Source organism: Cheilinus undulatus, linkage group 4, assembly GCF_018320785.1.
Source record: "Cheilinus undulatus linkage group 4, ASM1832078v1, whole genome shotgun sequence".
NCBI classification, from domain to species: Eukaryota; Metazoa; Chordata; class Actinopteri; order Labriformes; family Labridae; genus Cheilinus; species Cheilinus undulatus.
In genome coordinates, this window is record NC_054868.1 from 2,085,122 (window position 1) to 2,106,529 (window position 21,408).

General features: G+C 39.4%; 2 protein-coding genes across 8 annotated transcripts in view; one reads left to right on the forward strand and one right to left on the reverse strand.

The window, feature by feature from the left end:
* Nucleotides 1–6,698, reverse strand: part of kif16ba (kinesin family member 16Ba) — a 47,441-nt gene extending 40,743 nt beyond the window's left edge. For 4 of the 7 annotated variants that reach the window (XM_041784706.1, XM_041784707.1, XM_041784705.1 and 1 more), the window contains exons 1-3: nt 6,243–6,698; nt 600–669; nt 414–527 (exon numbers count right to left, since the gene is read on the reverse strand). In XM_041784706.1, the coding sequence (XP_041640640.1) occupies nt 414–527; nt 600–669; nt 6,243–6,289 (231 nt within the window). In that variant the 5' untranslated portion in view covers nt 6,290–6,698. The remainder of the gene's footprint in view (nt 1–413; nt 528–599; nt 670–6,242) is intronic. The other 3 variants (XM_041784711.1, XM_041784710.1, XM_041784709.1) reach the window with 2 other exon arrangements.
* Nucleotides 6,699–9,068: 2,370 nt separating this feature from the next.
* On the forward strand, nt 9,069–15,540 carry snrpb2 (small nuclear ribonucleoprotein polypeptide B2). The gene is made up of 7 exons (XM_041784209.1): nt 9,069–9,167; nt 11,715–11,786; nt 11,906–12,078; nt 12,180–12,314; nt 14,197–14,232; nt 15,018–15,106; nt 15,187–15,540. The coding sequence occupies exons 2-7, from the start codon at nt 11,723–11,725 to the stop codon at nt 15,344–15,346; spliced, it is 657 nt and encodes a 218-aa protein (XP_041640143.1). The 5' UTR covers nt 9,069–9,167; nt 11,715–11,722; the 3' UTR covers nt 15,347–15,540.
* The last annotated feature ends 5,868 nt before the right edge of the window (nt 15,541–21,408 follow it).

Genomic DNA, 21,408 nt, shown 5'->3' on the forward strand with positions numbered 1-21,408 from the left:
TTCACTCGTTTATTTGGCTCAAATCACAAACAAATGCTTACGTTTTCAGTACAAGGTCAAATGCTCTGATGAAGGCCTTGTGCTGAAAGCCTTTATATGTGATGTGACACAAATAAACCAGTGAAATGGTGTTTTTTTGTCCTCCATAACTTGGATTGAGTGATATCCTTCCTTTTTTGAAACTCTTTTACTGAAATATCCCTTTAAGTGTCACGGTAGAACTTTTTTAAAAACCTGCTGAAAACCACCCTTTTGGTCAGGTGCACTTTGCCATGACTTATGACCAAGCTATCCTCCAGTTTGACAGATGTTAGCCTGCGTTATGAGAATTTGACCTCATCTATCAGTTACGGTTATAAAACAGCAGCAGAATCGGGGCAGTAGCAGAAAAGGAGAGGACACACGTGTTTTACCTTTTCCTGGGAGACGAATGTTGAGCTCTTACAGTCCGTGGAGTCATACGAGAAGTCGTACGTAAAAGTTTTCGTTCGATCCCTCATTGAATCTCCCCCGATGCCTTCAGGGAGCTTTAGAAAACAAGGAAACACATTAACATCATCTTCAGCTTGTATTTTAAGCAGACTAACAGCATTTCCTACCTTCAGGTTGGTGATGCTGGTTTTGGTTCCTTCCATGTGGATGATGCATTTTGCAGTCAGGTCCTTCTCCCTGTGAAACATCGACAAAGTTCAGAGCCAAAACATCTGAACCACCAAGACAATCTTTCAGTGCGGTTCTTTGCTTTTAATTAAAAAAAAAACAAAAAACGTCCGGCTCTGATAAACTGCTCCTACAGCTGCATTCACGCTAATCTCTTCATGAGCCACCATTGTTTACACCTCAGCTAAACCACACCTGTAGCGCCCACCTCTTTCACCTCAAATGACACCAATTGGTCCAATCATTCTCAGACTACTAGAACTAGCATTTCAGAGGGAGGAATCTACCTGATGACAGACATGCAATCTGCACAATCCATCTACTTCTCCAGGTTCTAATAATGTAATAACATCTATCTTAACTGTCCTTTTAACTTCTTAACGCAGGCTGTACTCAGTTTTGTTAAAGATAGGCTGAAAATTTATATCACAGTTATCTCATGGCTGGTGTGGTAACAGTAGAAGTACAAAATTAACAGGGATAGCACATTTGAACACATATTCAGGTGTTAAGCATCCCCACAGCATGATGCTGCCACCACCGTGCTCCACAGTGGGGATGGTGTGTTTGGGGTGATGTCAGTGTTTGGGGCCATTCTGGTCTCATCAGACCAAAGAACTTTCTTCCTCTTGACCATGGAGTCTCCCACAGTCCTTTTGGTGAACTCTAGTCCAGACTGAATCTGAGTTTTCTTCAACAGTGTCTTTCTCTTCTCCACTCTCCCATAAAGCTCTGACTGGTGAAGAACCCGGCCAACAGTTGTTGTCTGCAGAGTCTCTCCCATCTCAGCTGCTGATGCTTGGAACTCCTTCAGAGTAGTCATAGGTGTCTTGGTGGCCTCTTTGACTTTTTATCTCAGATTTTGAGCCTTTTAACTTGTCATTTTGACTTTTTAAATCTCAAAATAATTTTTCATCAGTGCTAGTTTTTTCCCCATAATTTATTACTGGTGAAAATGAGGTTGACAGTTTGGTTAAATGTGGACCCTGTTAAGCCCTCAGCTCAGACCTGAATTCAGAATCCAGCCCCTTCTGTGATTGAGTTTGACACCCCTGATCTAGACAGAAATAGTGTGTTGAGGGGCTAAAGTCCAACTGAGTGGATCTGTTCCAGCACACAGTTTATGTTTAAGTGTGCTAAATTATTATAAACATCAGAATCAGCACTGATTTTACAGTCAGTGCATCTCTAAATAAAGCAATAATGACTGATACTCATAACCCCCACTCATAGATAAATGGTATCTGAAGCAGAGATGAGACCAGGGCAGCCCTGTTCTAGACTAAATCATTCATCTCTTTAGAACTGTCCAAAAGTTGACTCCCTTCAAGTTTCAGTGTCTTTTCTCCTGTCAGCCCTGGCCGACTGTCAACGATAATCACCATGTGACTGAACCTGAGCTGTACCAGCTGGGAGACGTGTTTGTTCAGTGGAGTCTGATCGTCCGTCTCCACCTGAGTTTATTCTCCGGGTCAACTCCACCCTTCATGTTTGAGACAAAGCATGAAAACAAACTCAACATGTCTGTGCATGAAGATCTCCGATGTAAGGCTTGTACACGTCAGCGTCAGCTGAGACTAATCGGACACAAAGGTGTGAGTTATCTTTGGAGACAACCACAGAACAGCACATTATATAAGCTGCACATGCTGATAACCAGCCGTCATATAACAGGCCACCACAGACACAAGAAGCTGCAATAGACCATTACTTCCATCAAATAGTCTCATATTAACATTACTAATATGTTCAAAGGGCTTTATTCATTCTCTGTGTCGCTGTTGAAGAGGCGCCGCTAGCCTCTTAGCTCGTGGCTAATTGGCCCCCATTCTTAGCAGCATGTAGGGACACCAAACCTGAGTAGTAGAGCCACAGAGATGATAAATACACTGTTGTTAGAATAAGAGATGGAACATTATGATAGCAGTGATCATAAACAGAAGAGACTGTATTATTTAAACATGAGAATCATGAAGTATTGAGGTGAATGACGCTAAAATCACAGTGACTCAGAGATGTCTATTAAAGGGCGTTTTATCAGTGTTATTCATCCATTATCATCACTGCTTAACATGATTGGAGTCTCAGGAGGATGGAGCCAGTCTCAGCTGTTACTGGGTGAAAGGCAGGGTAAACCCTGGACCGGCCACCAGTCAATCACAGGGCTGACATTAGGAGACGGTCAAGCAGCCACACTCACACTACGGCCATTTAGAGGGGCCAATTAACCTAATGGGCTTCTGTGGGTGGAGCCATGTAAACCCTGTGAACCCTGATGCATGTATCGTTCCCGATAGAACGTATGCATGTAAACCCTGATAGAACACATGCATGTAAACCCCGACAGAACACATGCATGTAAACCCTGATAGAACACATGCATGTAAACCCCGACAGAACACATGCATGTAAACCCTGATAGAACACATGCATGCATGTAAACCCCGACAGAACACATGCATGTAAACCCTGATAGAACACATGCATGCATGTAAACCCCAAGAGAACACATGCATGTAAACCCCGACAGAACACATGCATGCATGTAAACCCCAAGAGAACACGTGCATGTAAACCCCGACAGAACACATGCATGCATGTAAACCCCGACAGAACACATGCGTGCATGTAAACCCCGACAGAACACATGCATGTAAACCCTGATAGAACACATGCATGCATGTAAACCCCGACAGAACACATGCGTGCATGTAAACCCCAAGAGAACACATGCATGTAAACCCTGATAGAACACATGCGTGCATGTAAACCCCGATAGAACACATGCATGCATGTAAACCCCGAAAGAACACATGCGTGCATGAAAACCCCGACAGAACACATGCATGCATGTAAACCCCAAGAGAACACATGCATGTAAACCCCGACAGAACACATGCATGCATGTAAACCCCAAGAGAACACATGCATGCATGTAAACCCCAAGAGAACACATGCATGCATGTAAACCCCGACAGAACACATGCATGCATGTAAACCCTGATAGAACACATGCATGCATGTAAACCCTGATAGAACACATGCATGCATGTAAACCCCGACAGAACACATGCATGCATGTAAGCCCTGATAGAACACATGCATGCATGTAAACCCTGACAGAACACATGCATGCATGTAAGCCCCGACAGAACACATGCATGCATGTAAACCCCGACAGAACACATGCATGCATGTAAGCCCTGATAGAACACATGCATGCATGTAAACCCCGACAGAACACATGCATGCATGTAAGCCCCGACAGAACACATGCATGCATGTAAACCCCGACAGAACACATGCATGCATGTAAGCCCTGATAGAACACATGCATGCATGTAAACCCCGACAGAACACATGCATGCATGTAAGCCCTGATAGAACACATGCATGCACGTAAACCCCGACAGAACACATACATGCATGTAAACCCCGACAGAACACATACATGCATGTAAACCCCGACAGAACACATACATGCATGTAAACCCCGACAGAACACATGCATGCACGTAAACCCTGATAGAACACATGCATGTAAACCCCGACAGAACACATGCATGCATGTAAGCCCTGATAGAACACATGCATGCATGTAAGCCCTGATAGAACACATGCATGCATGTAAACCCCGATATGAGGAGAAGATGTAAACTCAACATAGAAAGACCGTGGAACCTTCCTGCAGAGAGGCAGCAGCAATAACCACTGCTCCATCTTGCACACTCAGTCAGCAACTTCAACTTAAGCTGCCAGAACTGTTTGATACTTTGGTTCTTTTCCTTCCCACGTGTTTTAAAACAGTCCAACTTCTGTTACTTAAAGATCATGGGTCTTAGGAAGCACCTGAACTATGGAAACATACATCAATTACATGAAACTGTTCTGTAAGAGAGGAGCCAATTGATCAAACATTACTCCACACTGTTCTAACTGTCTGCTAAAATACTGCCGATATTGGAGCAGACAGTCTGCCGGAGTCTTCCTGTTAACACTGAACCGAGAGGAATGGTTCAGGAACGTTGCCAGGGTTTGTCTAATTTTAGGGATGGTGGTGTTTGCTTTCATGTTACTGGTGGATTAAATCCTCTCCTTTATGAACAGATGAGGATTAGGATCATTTCTGTGTCATCTTTGTTCTCTAATTCTGAGGGAAAAAAAGAGAATTCTGAGATTAAACAAAGAATTCTGAAAAGAAGTCAGAATTCTGAGATTAAAATCTAATTTTAATTCTGAGATTAATCTCGGAATTCTGGTTTTGATCTAAACTTTTCTGAGCTCAAAGGCTGAATTTGTTCAGAATTCTGAATTTAATCTCAATCCTGACTCTCCTCCCAGAATACTGGCTTCAATTTAAAATAAAAATCACATTTTCAACTCAGAATCATTCCATTGTGAATTCTGAGGGTTTTTTCAGAATTCTGACTTTAATTTTAGATTTTTTTCTTTTTTGTAATAATTTCTGACTTTGATCTCAGAAGTTTTGGGATTAAAGTCTAAAATTGTTCACAATTCTTACTTTTTATGATTTCTGATTTAATTTCATTATTCTGACTTCTGAATTCTGACTTTCCTCCCAGAATACTGGCTTTAAAAAATGTTTTTTAAAAATCAGATTTTCAACCCTGAATTCTTAGATTAAAAATTCTGAGTTTTTTTTTTTTTTTTCAGAATTCTGGCTGTAATCTTAACTTCTTTCTTCTTGTAATGATTTCTGACTTTGATCTCAGAAGTTTTGGAATTAAAGATGAAAATTGTTCAGAATTCTTAATTTTTTTTTTCTGATTTCTGATTTAATTTCATTATTTTGACTTTGATCTTAAAAAATCTGACTTTAATATTTCAATTTTGACTTTTATCTCAAAATTCTGACTTTAATCTCGAAATCCAGTCTTTGATTTCAAAATTCTGACTTCCATCTATCAGAATTCTGACTTGGATTTAAGAGTTCTGTCTTACATCTCACTACTCTGCATTACAAAAGATTAATCTCTAGATTAATCTCAAAATTATTACTTTTGGTCAGAATTCTGACTTATTTTTGAGATTGAAGGTTTAGATTGTTCACAATTCTGACAGATTTTTTTCCCTGAATTCTGACTGTGATGTTAGAATTTTTAACCTACATGTTAAATTCTGAGTTTAATCTCAAAACTCTGACTTTAATCTGACTGAGTTTGTTCAGAATTTTGACTTTTTTCTTCCAGAATTTGAAAAGAAGTTGTATCTAAAAGAACTCAGTGGCTCTACTGTTCTTTTCTATGAACATGTTTTTGTTCAGTTTTCTTTTTTCTGATACTATGATCCATAAATTAATAATGTCTCTCTGTATAACACAGTGAGACTTTAAGTTTATGTTGCTCGGTGAATAATTTCTCTTGGAGCCCATAAATCCACCTATATTTCTATAATAGCATTATTTAAAACAGCCTTAAAGCCTGAGATGGTCTAAGTCTGTTCATGTGATTTAAACACCCACGCACCTCAATCAGCTTCACTAATTCTCCTTATTCTGACTAAATATGAACTATGACCGTCAGAGTTAGCTTCAAACACCCGTGCTAGCATCCATGACTCACCGCCTGTTCATGGGTCTGACCCGGACAGCCACCCGAACCGATGCCATGGCACATCCCGCTGTTTTGGGTCCCCGTAATGAGTCAGTAAGTCAGTTAGCCTCAATCAGAGCTCTTTATATCAGACAATTAGCTCCGAGGCTAACAGGCTAGCCGAGGCGCACTGTGACCCAGAGCGGGATAAAGAGGGCAAAAGTCGCCGAGATAACCGGCTGAAGGCCAAATGTCCAAACTGGGGCAGACAGACGGGAGGAGAGGAGACCGAAGAGGAGGACAAACGCCGCGGACAGTGTTACCGTGGCCCGGTGACACTGCGTCTCTGTCCCGGAGTGAACCGGCTCACATCCATAGTTACTGAGTGGAGCCCGTTAGCCTGTTAGCTAGCTTCATCTGACAGACAGGAGGAGGGAGGCATCAGCTGATATCAACATTACACCGCTACGGAGGCCTGGAGAGGACAAAAGCCGGAGACATACTCATGTATGAAGATGTATCTTCAACTAAGTTTGTTTAAATCCGTTTATTTGACAGATGGGTCTCAAATACCTGCCTGGAAATATAAAAATAGTGCCAAAAAGTCTGTGATATACGGAAGCCCTGAGCTGCCATACATCAGCCTGCATGCAGACCTTTCACCAAGAGAAAACATTCAGAGCAGGGGTGTCAAACTCAAGGCCCGGGGGCCAGATCCGGCCCGCCAGATCCTATCATATTTTTATTAAAACTGCAGATTTCCTCTCCTTTATAAATGTAAACCTGACCCTGATGGTTGAAAATATCCTCGTTCTGTCATAAAAACAAGAAAAAGTTATGTTTTTGACTTTTATTTAATATTTAGACCTTTTCAGTTCTGTTTTTGACTTTTTATCTCATTTTTAGCTTCCTTGATGCTCAATTTTAAAATTTTAAGTAATATTTTGAATTTTTAACTTACATTTTTTTTCTCACATTTGACCTTTTTAGCTCCTTACTTTGACTTTTATCTCATAATTTGGACTTTTGTATCCTCAGTTTTAAATTTCAAGCAATATTTTGACCTGTAAAACTCAAAATGTATTTCTTTTTCTCAGACTTTGACATTTTTAATCAATGATTTTGAAATTTATCTCATATTTTGACCTTTAAACTCATGATTTCAAAATTTTATTTCATGTTTTGACCCTTAAAAATCATGATTTAAACTTCATTTCTTATATATTTGCCTTATAAAAACATGATTTTGACTTTAAATGCCTTTTGAGCCATTAAGATTAAATTTTTAGCTCAGATTTTGAGCCTTTGCACATACCATTTTTACTTTTTTTTAAATCTCAAAATCATTTATCATCAGTGCTTTGGTTTTTGTCCCCCATAGTTCATTGCTGGTGAGAATGAGGTTGACAGTTTATGGGTAAATGTTGGCCCTGTGCGGCCCTCAGGTTGGACCCAAATTCAGAATTTGGCCCCTGCTGTGATTAAGTTTGACATCCTTGATTTAGAGCATCATGAAAGGAAAAATCCAGCAAAAAAAGACCCAGGAGAATAAGAATCATCAGACAAGAATGGGACAACATTCCTCTACTAAAACTCACCTCCCAGATATTTATGGTTAAAAGAGGATGCTACACAACGGTTGCCCTGTCCCTACTTTTTTGAGATGTGTTGCTGCCATCAAATACAAAACTATTTTTCATGAAACATCTCTAATATCTGAAATGTTGTTTATGGTCTGTTGTGAATTGATATGAGTTTATGAGCTCTGACGGTCACTGACTTCTGTTTTTATGTATATTTCTCTCTCTGTTTTATTTTAGATTTGATGTAACGGTCTCAGAGGAAGTGTATTTTCTTCCAGTCAGCTTGTGAAAAGGTTAGCCTTAATCTGTCCGATATAAGGGGCTGGACGAAGGCTTTTCCGATGCATTTAGGGCATTTTACTAAAACCTAACAAGGGCCTAGTGCAGTGGTACTCAACCTGTGGCTCTGGAGCCACATGTGGCTCTTTTGTGACTATTTGTGGCTCTTTGATGTCTTAATTTTAAATATTATTCCCCCAGAAAACCTTAAAGGGAAACTTTTTTGCCAGTTTTCAACCATTAGAGCTACCTTTTGCCATTAAATACTACTTGTTACCTATTTTTTTCCCATTTTTGCCAGATTTTTTGCAACTTTTTCCAATTTTTGCCACTTTTCTCCAATTTGTTTCCCCATTTTTTGCCACTTTTCATCCATTCAAGGTACCTTTTGCCATTAAATACCACTTGTGTCCTATTTTTGCCACTTGTTTTTGTCAGTTTTTCCCATTTTTGCCCTTTTTAGCCACTTTTCACCATTTTTTTACCATTAAATACCACTTGTTCCTTTTTTTGCCCATTTTTGCCACTTCTTTTTGCCACTTTATCCCATTTTTGCCCATTTAAGCTTCATTTTGCCATTAAATACCACTTGTTTCCCACTTTTTGCCAACTGTTGCCATTCTTGACCGCTTTTTGCCCATTTTACTCAATTTCCACCCATTTTTTCCACGTTTTTGCCACTTTTGGACCATTTTTTGCCACCTGTAACTCCTGTTTTGTCACTTCTCACCCATTTTTGCTATTTTCTGACCCTTTTTCTTCCAATTTTCTCCCCTTTTCACACATTTTTGCCGCCTTTTTACCATTTTTGCCACCTTTAATTTACTCATAATGCTAGTTAAGCCGTTTTTTGCCACTTTCACTACTTAGACTGTGGCTCTTGCGAAGTTATTTTTCAATAATTTGGCTCTTTGGCGGAGCAGGGTTGAGTAACACTGGCCTAACGGGTAATGGTAATAAGACGTAGCCTGCAGTTTCCCTCCTGGCCTGGTGGGGGCGGTAGAGGTCAGATCTCGTTAAGTAGCAGCAGGAATCTACCGGCGCCTCTTGTTGGAGTTTCCTGTTTTCAATGAGCGCTGTGAGCAGAGAAGAGGTGAGTTTAATAACTTTACAAATTTGTCTTGTGTCTGTTTGTCCTTATTCTCAACTAAACTGTGACATCTGTATTTTTTAAATGTAAGATATTACGTTATTACGCCGCTTTAAACAAATGAAAGTCAACACAGTTGACCGGACAGCTAGCTGGCGCTAACGGCTAACTCTATGAATGGAAGGAGTGAACGCTAGACAAACGCATGTTGGTACTAGCATTAGCATACTAGCATTAGCATGTGCACAAATCCTCTAAAAACGAACTCACGGGACACCTGAAATCGTCCCAAAATACCTGAAAGGCCTCTTTGTGAAAATAAAAGTGTCCTGCCATTGTAAATCCACATTTGACTCCTTTAAAGAGCTTTTAGGTTGTTGTTCATGTTAGCCTTGTTAGCGCAGGAAGAAGTCTTCTGTTTCTAATCTTCTGTTTGTCACATTTAAAATGTCACCTCATAGATAGCATGGACACGGAAGGCCTAAGCTGAAATGTAACCGGAGCTTTGAGAGAGATTTTTGTTCAATTCAATTTTATTTATATAGCACATTTCATACAAATGTACACTCAATGTGCTTTACAGAGGATTACAAACAGACGCAAAACAAACATACAAAGAGCAACAAAGATACACTATTGAGTCAAGAGAAACCGAATTTTTGCAACAATCTGTACATTGTGCATGTACTAATGTTGGGATCTCCTAAAAGAAGCATACAGAAACCCATAGACAAGTTTAAACACAAAGATAACCTAACAACCAAAGGCTTGTGAGAAAAGCAGTGTTTTGAAGGAACTAAGTGTTTCAGCAGAGCTCAGGTTGTTTCCAGAGGACAGCACCATAGTGACTGAATGCACCATTGCCAGATTTAGTTTTAATTTTAGGTACACTGAGGAGACACATGCCTGATGATCGGAGAGGTCTGATGGGATGGTAGTCAGTGAGAAGGTCAGAAAGATATTGGGGTGCCGTAGCATTCAGAGGTTTATAAACTAGAAGTAGTATTTTGAAATCAATTCTGTACTGGACAGGAAGCCAGTGAAGATGTTTTTGTACAGGTGTAATACCTTCTGTTTCCTTGTCCTTGTAAGCACTCTGGCAGCAGCATTTTGGATAAGCTGGAGCCTTCCAGTTGACTTTTTAGGAAGTCCGTCAAAAAGGGCGTTGCAGTAATCCAACCCGCTGGATATAAATGCAGGAACCAGCTTTCCGGAGTCCGATTGTGACATGAAGTGCCATAATTTAGAAATGTTTTTCAGGTGGTAAAATGCTGTTTTTGTAATAGCTGTTATGTGGTTTTGGAAGTTTAGATCTGAATCAATGATGACACCTATGTTTCTGACATGCTCACTGTGCTGTAGAGGGAATGGTGACATGGATATGAACTCTTGCCTCTGTTTTTGAGGGCCTACTATTAGTATTTCAGTTTTGTCTTTGTTTAGTTGTAGGAAATTATGGGACATCCATTTGCTTATTTCATCAAGGCATCTTACAAGGTTATGTACAGGACTGTGATCATCAGGAGAAAGTTGTTAAAAAGTTCAGCTTTAACCCAGAGGTGCTGTATATACTGGACTGACAAGGCTCGAGTTAATTACCAGAGACATAAACCACTGTCAGATTGATAATTGTCAAAAAGAGGAGGCAAAAATGTGACAAACGGAAACAAGTGGCATTTAATGGCAAAAGGTAGCTTAAATGGGAGAAAAGTGGCAAAAAAATAGGAAAAAGGGGCAAAAATTGGGATGAAGTGGCAAAAAGAAGGGAAAGAAGGTATTTAATGACAAAAGGTAGCTGAAATGACTGAAAGGTGGCAAAAATGTTCCCCCTTTCAAGGTTTTCTGGGGTAGTAGTTAAAATTAAGACATAAAAGAGCCACATGTTGAGTATCGCTGATCTAGTGATAGATGCTTTGGACAAAAACATTCACTGAATGACAACGCTGCAACATCCAATATCAGCAAAAATCCAATAAATTATCCTCTCTATTCTTCTGTCCCTGCAGTCAATAAGGATTTACAAGAAAATAGTATTTCATGGCCAAATTGACTGAAAATTTCTCACATGATCTTGTTTTGTTTTCACGATTGAAGCTGAAACTGAATGAAAATGAAATGTTCTTACATCTTTGGTCCTCCCAGTCTGAATATTTTGCAGGCTCTGACCATGCATGTAGGTGTGCTTGGGTTGTTTTGCTAAAGATTATGTTTTCTTGTGCGGGGGGTTGTTAGCATAGGCCTCATGTTTGTTTCGGCATGTATGTCAAAGCACATTTGAACCGCTGGTTTTTAGAAGTGCGATGCAAATCTAGAAAATAAACCTATTATTAGTATGGGCTGATTTGTGGGGTTGGCCGGTCAAGATCCTGGAGTTTCAAACTTCAGTTGCATCCAATTAAAATCAAATGAAATACACAACTGTGTCATTACAGCAGTATTAACATCATTATTAACTAGATTTTGTGGAAAGTTTGGATGCCAGGAGAAGCTAGTATTTATCAGTGAAAGTGAGCTTTAAAAAGGTAACCGTGTTCTTTTGCTGTTTTCCAGACTCCAACATGGATATCCGACCAAACCACACCATCTACATCAACAATTTAAATGACAAAATCAAGAAAGAAGGTGAGAGGACATTTTATCAGCAACATTAATGCAGTGTTCTCTCCAGGGAAACTGAAGTTGTTGTGATGTTGCATTAATTTTTAATGTAAAACTCTGTCCCCGCTGTTGTCGTCCTGCAGAGATGAAGCGCTCGCTCTACGCGCTCTTCTCTCAGTTCGGCCAGATCATCGACATCGTGGCGATGAAAACGATGACGATGAGAGGTCAGGCCTTTGTCGTCTTCAAAGAGCTGGCTGCTGCCACCAACGCACTGAGGCAGCTGCAGGGTTTCCCCTTCTACAACAAACCCATGGTAGGTCCAGAGAATGAGGACTAGTTAGTAGTTTAACGGCTGTTTACAGTCATGTTTGGGACTCATTGTGAAGCTCTATTAACCTTGGCATGTTTGTTCAGAGGATTCAGTACGCAAAGACAGACTCTGAGGTCATCTCCAAGATGAAAGGAACGTACGGCGACAAAGAGAAGAAGAAGGAGAAGAAGAAGAAAGCTCAGGAGCCAGCAGCCAGTTTAACAAAGAAACCAGCAGCGGTGAGTGATGCTCGTCTAAATGATGTTCTGTTATTTTAGAGAGCTGACGTCTTCAGCTGTTCATACACCGATGGTTATAAATGTTCAATGCTCAGCTAACAGTTCTCCCCCACCTAAACTCTACAAGTTTGATTGAAATGGTTTGATGAGAACATGATTCTCATGTTCCATAAGGCAATCCTTCAGAGTGCCTTAGCCTAAAGAACTTAGAACGTGTTTTTCCCACTGCAGATGCATTTTAAACACGGCTAAATAGATTACTTTTTAATGTGCTTCCTCACATTCTTTACTGGGGGGACTTTTGGTTAGAATTTGTGAGTCTAATGACTGAAAATGTAAGCTATGCCGTTTGAGCTTTTAACAAAAGGTAATGCTCTCACCAATAAAGCTTTCTAGAATCTTAAAGGGGACATATTTAACCCCCTAAAGACAAGTTTAAATCAGTCTCAGAGGTCCCCGAAACATGCCTGTGAAGTTTGTTACTGAAAAAACACTCCAGTATTGGATCTCTGCATGTCTAAAACCCCTGTTTCAGCCCTGCTCAGAACCAGCTGTTTCTGTGTTTGTGGCTTTAAATGTTAATGAGCTGTCTGACTCCGCCCCTCTCAGGAAATGGATGAGGCTCTCCTGATCCTCCTCTCAGCTGGCATACATTTTTTTTTCTCATATTTTGACATTTAAAACTCAGAATTTTGTGTTTTGTCTCTCATTTTGACATTTTAAACTCATGATTTTTTTTTAAATTTTATTCCATTTTGGAACCTTTTAAACTAATGGTTTTATTTTATCTCAAATATTGACCTTCAAACTCAATATTTTAGAAAAAAATGTCATATTTAGACATTTTAAAGTCACGATTTTGAATTTTATACCATATTTTGACATTCGAAACTAATGATTTTATTTTATTTTTTTTCTGATATTCTGACCTTTTAAACTCATATTTTTGTGTCTTGTCTCACATTTTAACATTTTAAACTCATGATTTTTTTTAGTTTATTCTGTTTTTAGACCTTTAAACTAATGGTTTTATTTTATCTCAAATATTGACTTTTGAACTCTTTTTTTTTGTTTGTTTTTTATTTTATCCCATATTTTGACCTTTTAAAGTCATGATTTTGAGTTTTAAACCATATTTGGACATTGAAAACTCCTGATTTTATAATTTTTTTTATTATATTCTGACATTTAAAACTCATAATTGTGAATTTAATCTCATATTTTGACCTTGAAACTCATGAATTTGAATTTTATTTAGTATTTTAACTGCTTAAAATCATGATTTTAACCTTTGACATTTTTATCCTCAAAATTATTTGGCATCAATCCTATGTTTTTTTCCCCCCTATAATCCTCTAGCAGTGAAGATGAGGTTGACAGTTTATGGGAAATTTGGACCCAGTTAGGCCCTCAGGTTAGACCCAAATTCAGGATCCGGCCCCTGCTGTGACTGAGTCTGACACTAGATGGATGGTTGCCAGAAACGCGGGACTAGAATTCTTTTTAAATGTCAGTCTCTTGTTTAATTTCATCACTGAGGCCGTAAATGTGACTGTAGAGGCAGCAGATGGAGGTGAGCTGATGTGTGGTTCAGGTCTATCCCCCCTCTGTAGGAGAAATAAGAAAGAGGCAGACAGAGGAAACATCATCATCATCATCATCATCATCACACTCTAAGTGTCTGACAGGAAATTGGCTGGCAGTGACCTGATGCTCTTCCGTGATAGCTTTCTGATTCAGTGAAGTGAGACTGGGCGGTTTTCATGTTAACAACAGCGACGATCCTCTCAGAAGCTCCAGCTTCTGTGTTAAAGATTGGCTCTTATGTTTCATATTCATGTGGATTTAACTCTTTAATGATGTTTACTGTCTTTGTTTGCAGGGCTCAGCAGCACCAGTCCACTCTCCTGCAGTACAGGTAAGACGTCACGCTTTACTCCATGTTTTTGGGGAAAAAGGGGAACTAGCGTGACGTTTGGTTCTTATTAACTCGACATCCTTTACTGGTGAAAAATAAACGCTGTATTACACAGACGGCAGTAATTTTCAAAGGTTAAAACAGTCTTTTTAATATCCACGAGTGAGTCCGACTACAGCAGCAGTGATTCTGGGTTTGATATGTTTGGGTTCTGGTTTTGTTTCCAGCTGTCTTTCTCTTTTGTCTGCCTTCTGCTAGCAAATAAAGTAGTTTTCATGTTTGAAAATGAAGAGCTGGGGGAGAGTTAACATCAGGACTTAGCTGAAATGTTTTCTGTTATGGATTGTTGGCTTTACTTTTAGGCAGATGTGTGATAAACAGAGACAGGAAGCCATTTTAAGATTATAGTCTAGAGCTGCTAAGGGATTTGCTTGGACAACTTTCCCTTTATTTTTGTAGTCCACATTGACTTTTTCTCCTGCATACGCCAGATCCCGCTGAAACATGATTGGCCAACAGACTAGAAACAAACCCGAACACTTTCCATGCTGAAAATCCAGAAGTTTGAGAACAGAATCTACACATCTAAATCTGTAAATGGACCCAGATTTAGTAAATACACTCTCTGGTATTTATGTTTAACCAGTTCTCACCAAGAACTGACTGAGACTAGAACAATCCCTGCCTGATGGACCCGTCAATCCTTATTCTAGCGTCTGACTCTGACTCAAACCCTCAGGTCGTTGCTGTTGCCGGTTTTTGACCCGGGTCTGTTCGTCTTTCAGGTGCCTGACAATCCACCAAACTACATCCTGTTCCTGAACAACCTCCCTGAAGAGACCAACGAGATGATGCTGTCCATGCTCTTCAACCAGTCAGTTCCCCCTCACTTCCTCTCAAACATCAGGTGTGTTTTTTTTACCTGCACGCTGACAGTTTTCCCTCCTTCCTCAGGTTCCCAGGTTTCAAAGAGGTCCGCCTCGTCCCGGGGAAACACGACATCGCCTTTGTGGAGTTTGAGAGCGACACGCAGGCTGGCGTGGCTAAAGACGCGCTGCAGGGCTTCAGAATCACAGCCACCTGTGCCATGAAGATCACCTACGCCAAGAAATAGTCACAGGTGTTCAAAGACTTTGGGGAGGGGGGGTGGACCCTGGTTTCCGTTGTTCATACAGATTGATTTTTTTTTTTTTTTTTTTTAAGTTTAGTTTTTTACTTTTTGTTTCAAGAATTCTGCAGCGTTGTAATGAGGTGAAGAGAAAATGTTCAGCCTTCATCTTGATTTGTAAAATAAAAGACTTTTACATATTTACAGTTTTAGTTTTTGCTCCTGCAGAAAAAAACAAACAAGAGTAAAACTGAATCAAAGGTGGAGATTTACAAGACGGGAAGGCTAAAAAATAAGAGGAAGGGAATTTATCCACTGTTACCGCATGGTCAGCGACTCGAGGCCCAGAGCCAGGCTCCAGAGTCCGGGCTCCAGAGTCGGAGCACAGAGTCAGACTCCGGAGTTAGGGCCCCAGAATTGAACCCAGAGTCAGGCTCTGGAGTCAGGGCCCCAGAATCAGGGCCTCAGAGTCAAAAGTCCAGAGTCAGGGCCCAAGAGACAGGGTCACAGAATCAGGAGCCCAGAGTCCTGCTCCAGAGTTGATGCCCCAGAGCCAGGTGTCAGATTCTGATTAAAAAGCATCAGGTCTCAGGAAAGCCTCCGTCAAGTGTCAGACTTTAGATGAAAAGTTCTCAGGAAAAACGGCATCAGACTGGTCAGTGACGCACAGCCTAGAGGTACGAGGCGTAACCTTGAGCTCTTCATTCTCCTTCTTCACCTGAGCATGCGGGCACAAAGACAATGTTATTATTCTTTTCTTTTGGTCATTAAAAACAACACATTACCTCAGGGAGACAGAGCTAAAAATAACAAACACATTTATAAACCAAAACCCTTACCTGACTGACTACATGAAAACAGGACAGACCGGGTATTTAAAAGCCACTCTCCTCTACTTACCAGGATGGCTTTAACTTAAACATTTTTAGGAGCTTATTTACAAATTCATAATTTCCTATTATACAAACTGATCTGTGGTGAAGTTTGGAGAAATGTCGGAGGGTCTGCGTCTTCACTCAAGCCATCTCTTTTCAAAAGATTAGGTGTCAGCTCTTAGCCAATCAACAGCCAGGACGCAACAGCTCTCCTCCAATCAGCGAGAGAGAGAGAGAACAGCAATCCTATCAATGTCTATCAGCGACCTCAGTGTAAGTCCTGCAGCAACACGGACCAGCACAGAAGGCGCTTATCTTTGTTTTACATGCACAAAGAAACACCAGAGCAGGCTCTGAGCTGGAACCAACGTAAGTGCAGGAACCAAAGCAACACAAGGGCTTCTTTTTTAACGGTAGATGACCTGATGTCTGTTGAATTTCTGGGAATAGTAACAGACAGGCTGATTGATGCCCATTCATCCTCCTGTGAGAGGACAGCACCCGAACCCATAGAAAAGGTTTCAGTAAAAAGAGCATCAGATGCCAAATGACAAGGAGTCAGGGAAAACTGTCGGAATCTGAATGAAATTTCTCAGTAAAAAATACATCAGGCTCAAATGAAATGTCTCAAAAATATACGCCATACTCAGACAGAAAGGTCTCAGAAAAAATGGCACCTTAGAAAAGGTTTCAGGAAAAAATACATCAGACAAAAGTGTAACAGAAAATTATTCTTCTAAAAGGGAGAAACCACAATACATCATCACTATACAATATCAGCCAGAAAACAGAAAATAGAAATCTTATTAAGCTGTTTTGTTTTTATTGTAAATACTGAGATCTTTCTCCCCTGCTACTAATACTGCTAAAATTAACCAGAAACTGTCCTCATCATATCATCAGTAATGGATAATGGAAAATAACTAAGCACTGATGATATGATGATTTAGAGATTAAAAAAGTCTAAATGATGAGTTTGAAAGCTCAAAATCTGAGATAAAAAGTCAAATTTATAAAATCAAAAGGTCGGAACAGGAAAAATAAAAATCAAAAAAAGTTTTTAAAAGGCAATTACATGAGATAAATTCAAAATCAAGAGTTTTAAAGGTCCACATATGAGATAGAATACAAAATTATACGTCTAAACTTCAAAATATGAGATCAAAGAAGTCAAAATCATATGTTTTAAAGGTCAAATAATGAGATAAAATTGAATATCATGAGTTTTATCGGTCAAAATATAAGATAAAATTCAAAAGAATACATTTTAAAATTCAAAATATCAGATAAAAGTCAAAGTCATTAGTTTTAAAGGTCAAAATATAAGATAAAAATCAAACGAATACATTTTGAAATTCAAAATATTGGATAAAAAGTCAAAATCATGAGTTTTAAAGGTCAAAATATGAGATAAAATTGGAAATCGATAGTTTTAAAGGTAAACATTCGAGAATACATTTAAAATCATGAGTTTAAAGGGTGAAAATATGACTCAAAATTAAAAATTGTGAATCTAAAAGTAACATAAAAAGTAATATTTATAGTAATGTATGTAGTATATTTATGATATACTAGTATAGTAATAATTCTTTCTACTCTCTCCTTTTTCACATTTTTATGACTTAAGGATATTTTAAAACTTTGAGGATAAGTTTACATTTTCATACTGAAGAAATCTGCAGACCTCATAATGGTAGGCCAGTTATAATAAAAATATTCATGGTCTTGGGGGCCGGAAATAACTGTACCACGGGCCAGATTTGGCCCCCTGGGCCTTGAGTTTGACACCCCTGTCTTAGATCAATGTAGTGGGGGCCCCCACGTCTCCCCAAAAAGGCTGGGACAGACTGGTTGGAGTCCTGTCTGCGGCTTCTTCCCTGCATGTCAGTCCTCACACTCTCATCTTAAAACACACATGAAACGAGAACCAGACTGTGGATCAAGGTTTTTACATAAAGTTAACTAAAACTAACAGAATAACTAAAACTAAAAGGCACAAATCATTGTAGTTAACTGAAACTACATCAATACTGAGCTTGAGAAAAACAAAAACTCACTAAAACTAAATTCTCGACTGACAAAACAAACTAAAATGAAATCAGAGATAAAATCTCCTTAGTTTTAGTCTTTGGCAGCAGCAGACAGTCTGGCATGAACGCCCAGGCCCAGAGAGAGCAAAGTGGCCTGACCCTTGACAGGTGTCTCATATTCCCCCAAAAACTAATCAAAACGAAACTAAAACCAAATATTTTTTCAAAATAATACAAAACAAAGAAACCAGCAGGAAAAATGAGTAAAATCTAAACTGTAATCTGAAACGAAAGGTAAAAATAAAAACTAATAAAAAAATCCCAAACTATTTTAACATTGCTGTGGATAAAATGAGACTTCTCAGAGGGAAGACTGGGCTCAGACGAGGGTTAGGGTGAGGAGCCCAGAGTGGAGCTGTGTCAGGAGTCAGTGGAGGTGGTCTCCTGGAGGTTTTCTGGGCCCGTCAAACCAAGAAGAGACCCCGGAGTAGACCCAGAGCTCACTGGAGGGATTATTTCTCTCTTCAGGCCTGGGAAAGCTTTGGTGCAGACATGGTTACAGTCCTGTGAGTGCTGGTGGTCCTCCTCTGAACCATCTTGGAGGAAGACGAGGCTGGGCCTTGAAGGAATCGAGCCAATGAGGACACAGGATGCTGTTTACTCTCTGAAGAGACTCAGCGCTGAGGCTGTGGGCTAAGTTAGAGAGCGATGGCTGCAGGCTGCGCTGGAAAACGATGCTGGGGAGAGGGACCTGACCTCTGACCCGACCTGGACAAGTGGAAGGAAATGGATAGATGTATCACTAAGCGATATTAAGAAAGTTTACCTCCATAACTGCCTTTGAATGAACATAATACAGCATGTGAAGTGCTCTCTACAGTCATCAGGTTTGTGTTTGGAGCCCAGGCCTGTCAGACGATGAAGGAGGTCGAGCTTTCTTATAAAACCTGCCCAGGTAAACGCTCTCTTTATCTTCCATTCATGAGGAGATGAGCCGCTCAAGGACACTTCAGCGGAGCCTGGATGGTTGTTTGGATCATATCATCACATCACAAGAGCAAAAACACCTGCTTAACATTGAACGGCGTCACATAACACGTCAATACATTCAATCAGCTGAACAAGGAGTCAAAGAGGCGAGGACTCCACCATGGCTGCTTCTCCCTTGTTTCTGTTCTCACATTTATATTGATGAAATATTTTCTGCATGTGCATGGGGAAAAGCTCCTCAAATCCATGCGCTGCTTTGATTTTTCCTCTTTGTTCTTCAGACATGCTGCAGGATTCACACAGAAATATGCCACGCTTCATAAAGAAGAGAGAAACACACAGAGGTTCAGTACAACATCAACGTTTCTGTTGCATCACAGTGAAATATAATGTCCTTTATGTGCTCCTTCACAACCTGAGGCAGCAGAACTACAATACTTCTTTATTTGACTGTTATTTCTCTGCTTATTTATCCGCCTATCAGCAAAATAAAACATTCCCTCTGTTACTGTGTCTACTAGTATTAGGGCTGTCATGATTGCAAACGTTATGCTTCTAGTAAAAATCCCTTCCTGTTTGATACCACAGCAACAAAAATATACCATACAGCAGTGATACTCAACGTGTGGCTCTTCTGTGATGGTTTGTGGATCTTTTATGTGTCAATTTGAAATATTATTCCCCCAGAAAACATTTAAAAGGGAAACTGTGACCTCAGAAATCATCCATTGCAGTTTGTTTCCCACACTTATTCAGCTGGCTCTAATTGCCAAACTTAATTTCTTAGTCTGTATATTTCAATTGCCCTTATTTTTGATTTTAGCCAACTTTTTCCCCGTTTTTTTCCACTTTTAATCTGTTTCCACTGCTTTAAGTCTGCTTATGCCATTCCTTTTTGCCTCTTTTTGTCCATTTTGCCATTTTTATCCCGTATTTGCCACTTTTTCAACAGTTTTCTTGCCTCTTTTATCCTGCATTTTTGCCATTTTTTTCTGCTTTTTTCCAAATTTTCACACATTCAAGCAGATTTGCCATAAAATGTCCCTCTTTTCCCTATTTTTCCAGCTCTTTTCTCCTTTTTCCCACCTCTTAGCCTGTTTTAGTCATTTCTATATGCATTTTTTGCCCTTTTTGGTGTTTGTTTTTTTTTTTTATACCATTTTGACCACCTGTAATTCAATTTTTGGTAACTTTGCACCCATTTTTGCCACTTTTCCCTCCCCATTTTTCACTCTTTACCCATTTTTTGCCATTTGACATCTAGTTTGCACCATTTTGACCCTTTTTGCTGATTTGTTACCATTTTTGCCACTATTAACGTATTTTTAATGCCACTTTTACCTTTTTTTTTGCCACTTTTTGTCCATTTTGCCACTTTTATCCCATATTTGCCACTTTTTTCACCTGTTTTTCTGTTTTCCCTTTTCCCAGATTTGCCCCACTCTTCTCCTTTTCCCCCATTTCCTACCTCTTAGCCCGTTTTAGTCATTTTTCCACACATTTTTTTTGCCCTTTTTTGTTGTTTTTTGGGACCATTTTGGCCACCTGTAATTCAATTTTTGGTAACTTCTTTTTTCTGATTTTTGCACTTTTTTTTGCCACTTTTGAGCCATGTTTTCCCATTCACTCTAATTTTAGACACTTTTAATCAATTTTTTTGTGAGTTTTTCCATCAAATTTGTATCTTTTTGCCACTTTAAATCCTTTCTTTAATGCTTTTCACTTATTTTTGCAACTGTTTTGCCATTTCAACCTGTTTTTCCCACTTTTGGCCACTTCTGTTGGCACTTTTATTTATTTATTTTTCTGCTTTTTGCCCTTTTTTGGCACTTTTGAGCCTTTATATGTCTTTCACTCTTATTAAGTGGCACTTTTAGCCACTTTTTTTGTGAGTTTTTCCATCAAATTAGTATCTTTTTTTTCCACTTTAAACCCCTCCTTAGCTCTTTTCACTCATTTTTGCAACTTTTTTGCCACTTCAACCAATTTCGGCCATTTTTTCCCCTTTCATTCTAATTTTGAGGCCTGTTTTATCAAATGTTTGTCATTTGTTTTTGCTTTGTTGCAGCTTTTTGCCACTTTAGCCAATCCTTTGCCTCTTTTTACAATTATTTCATTATTTTTCATCATAGTGGTTTCAGTTTCTTCTACTTTATTTTGTGGCATCCTCGTG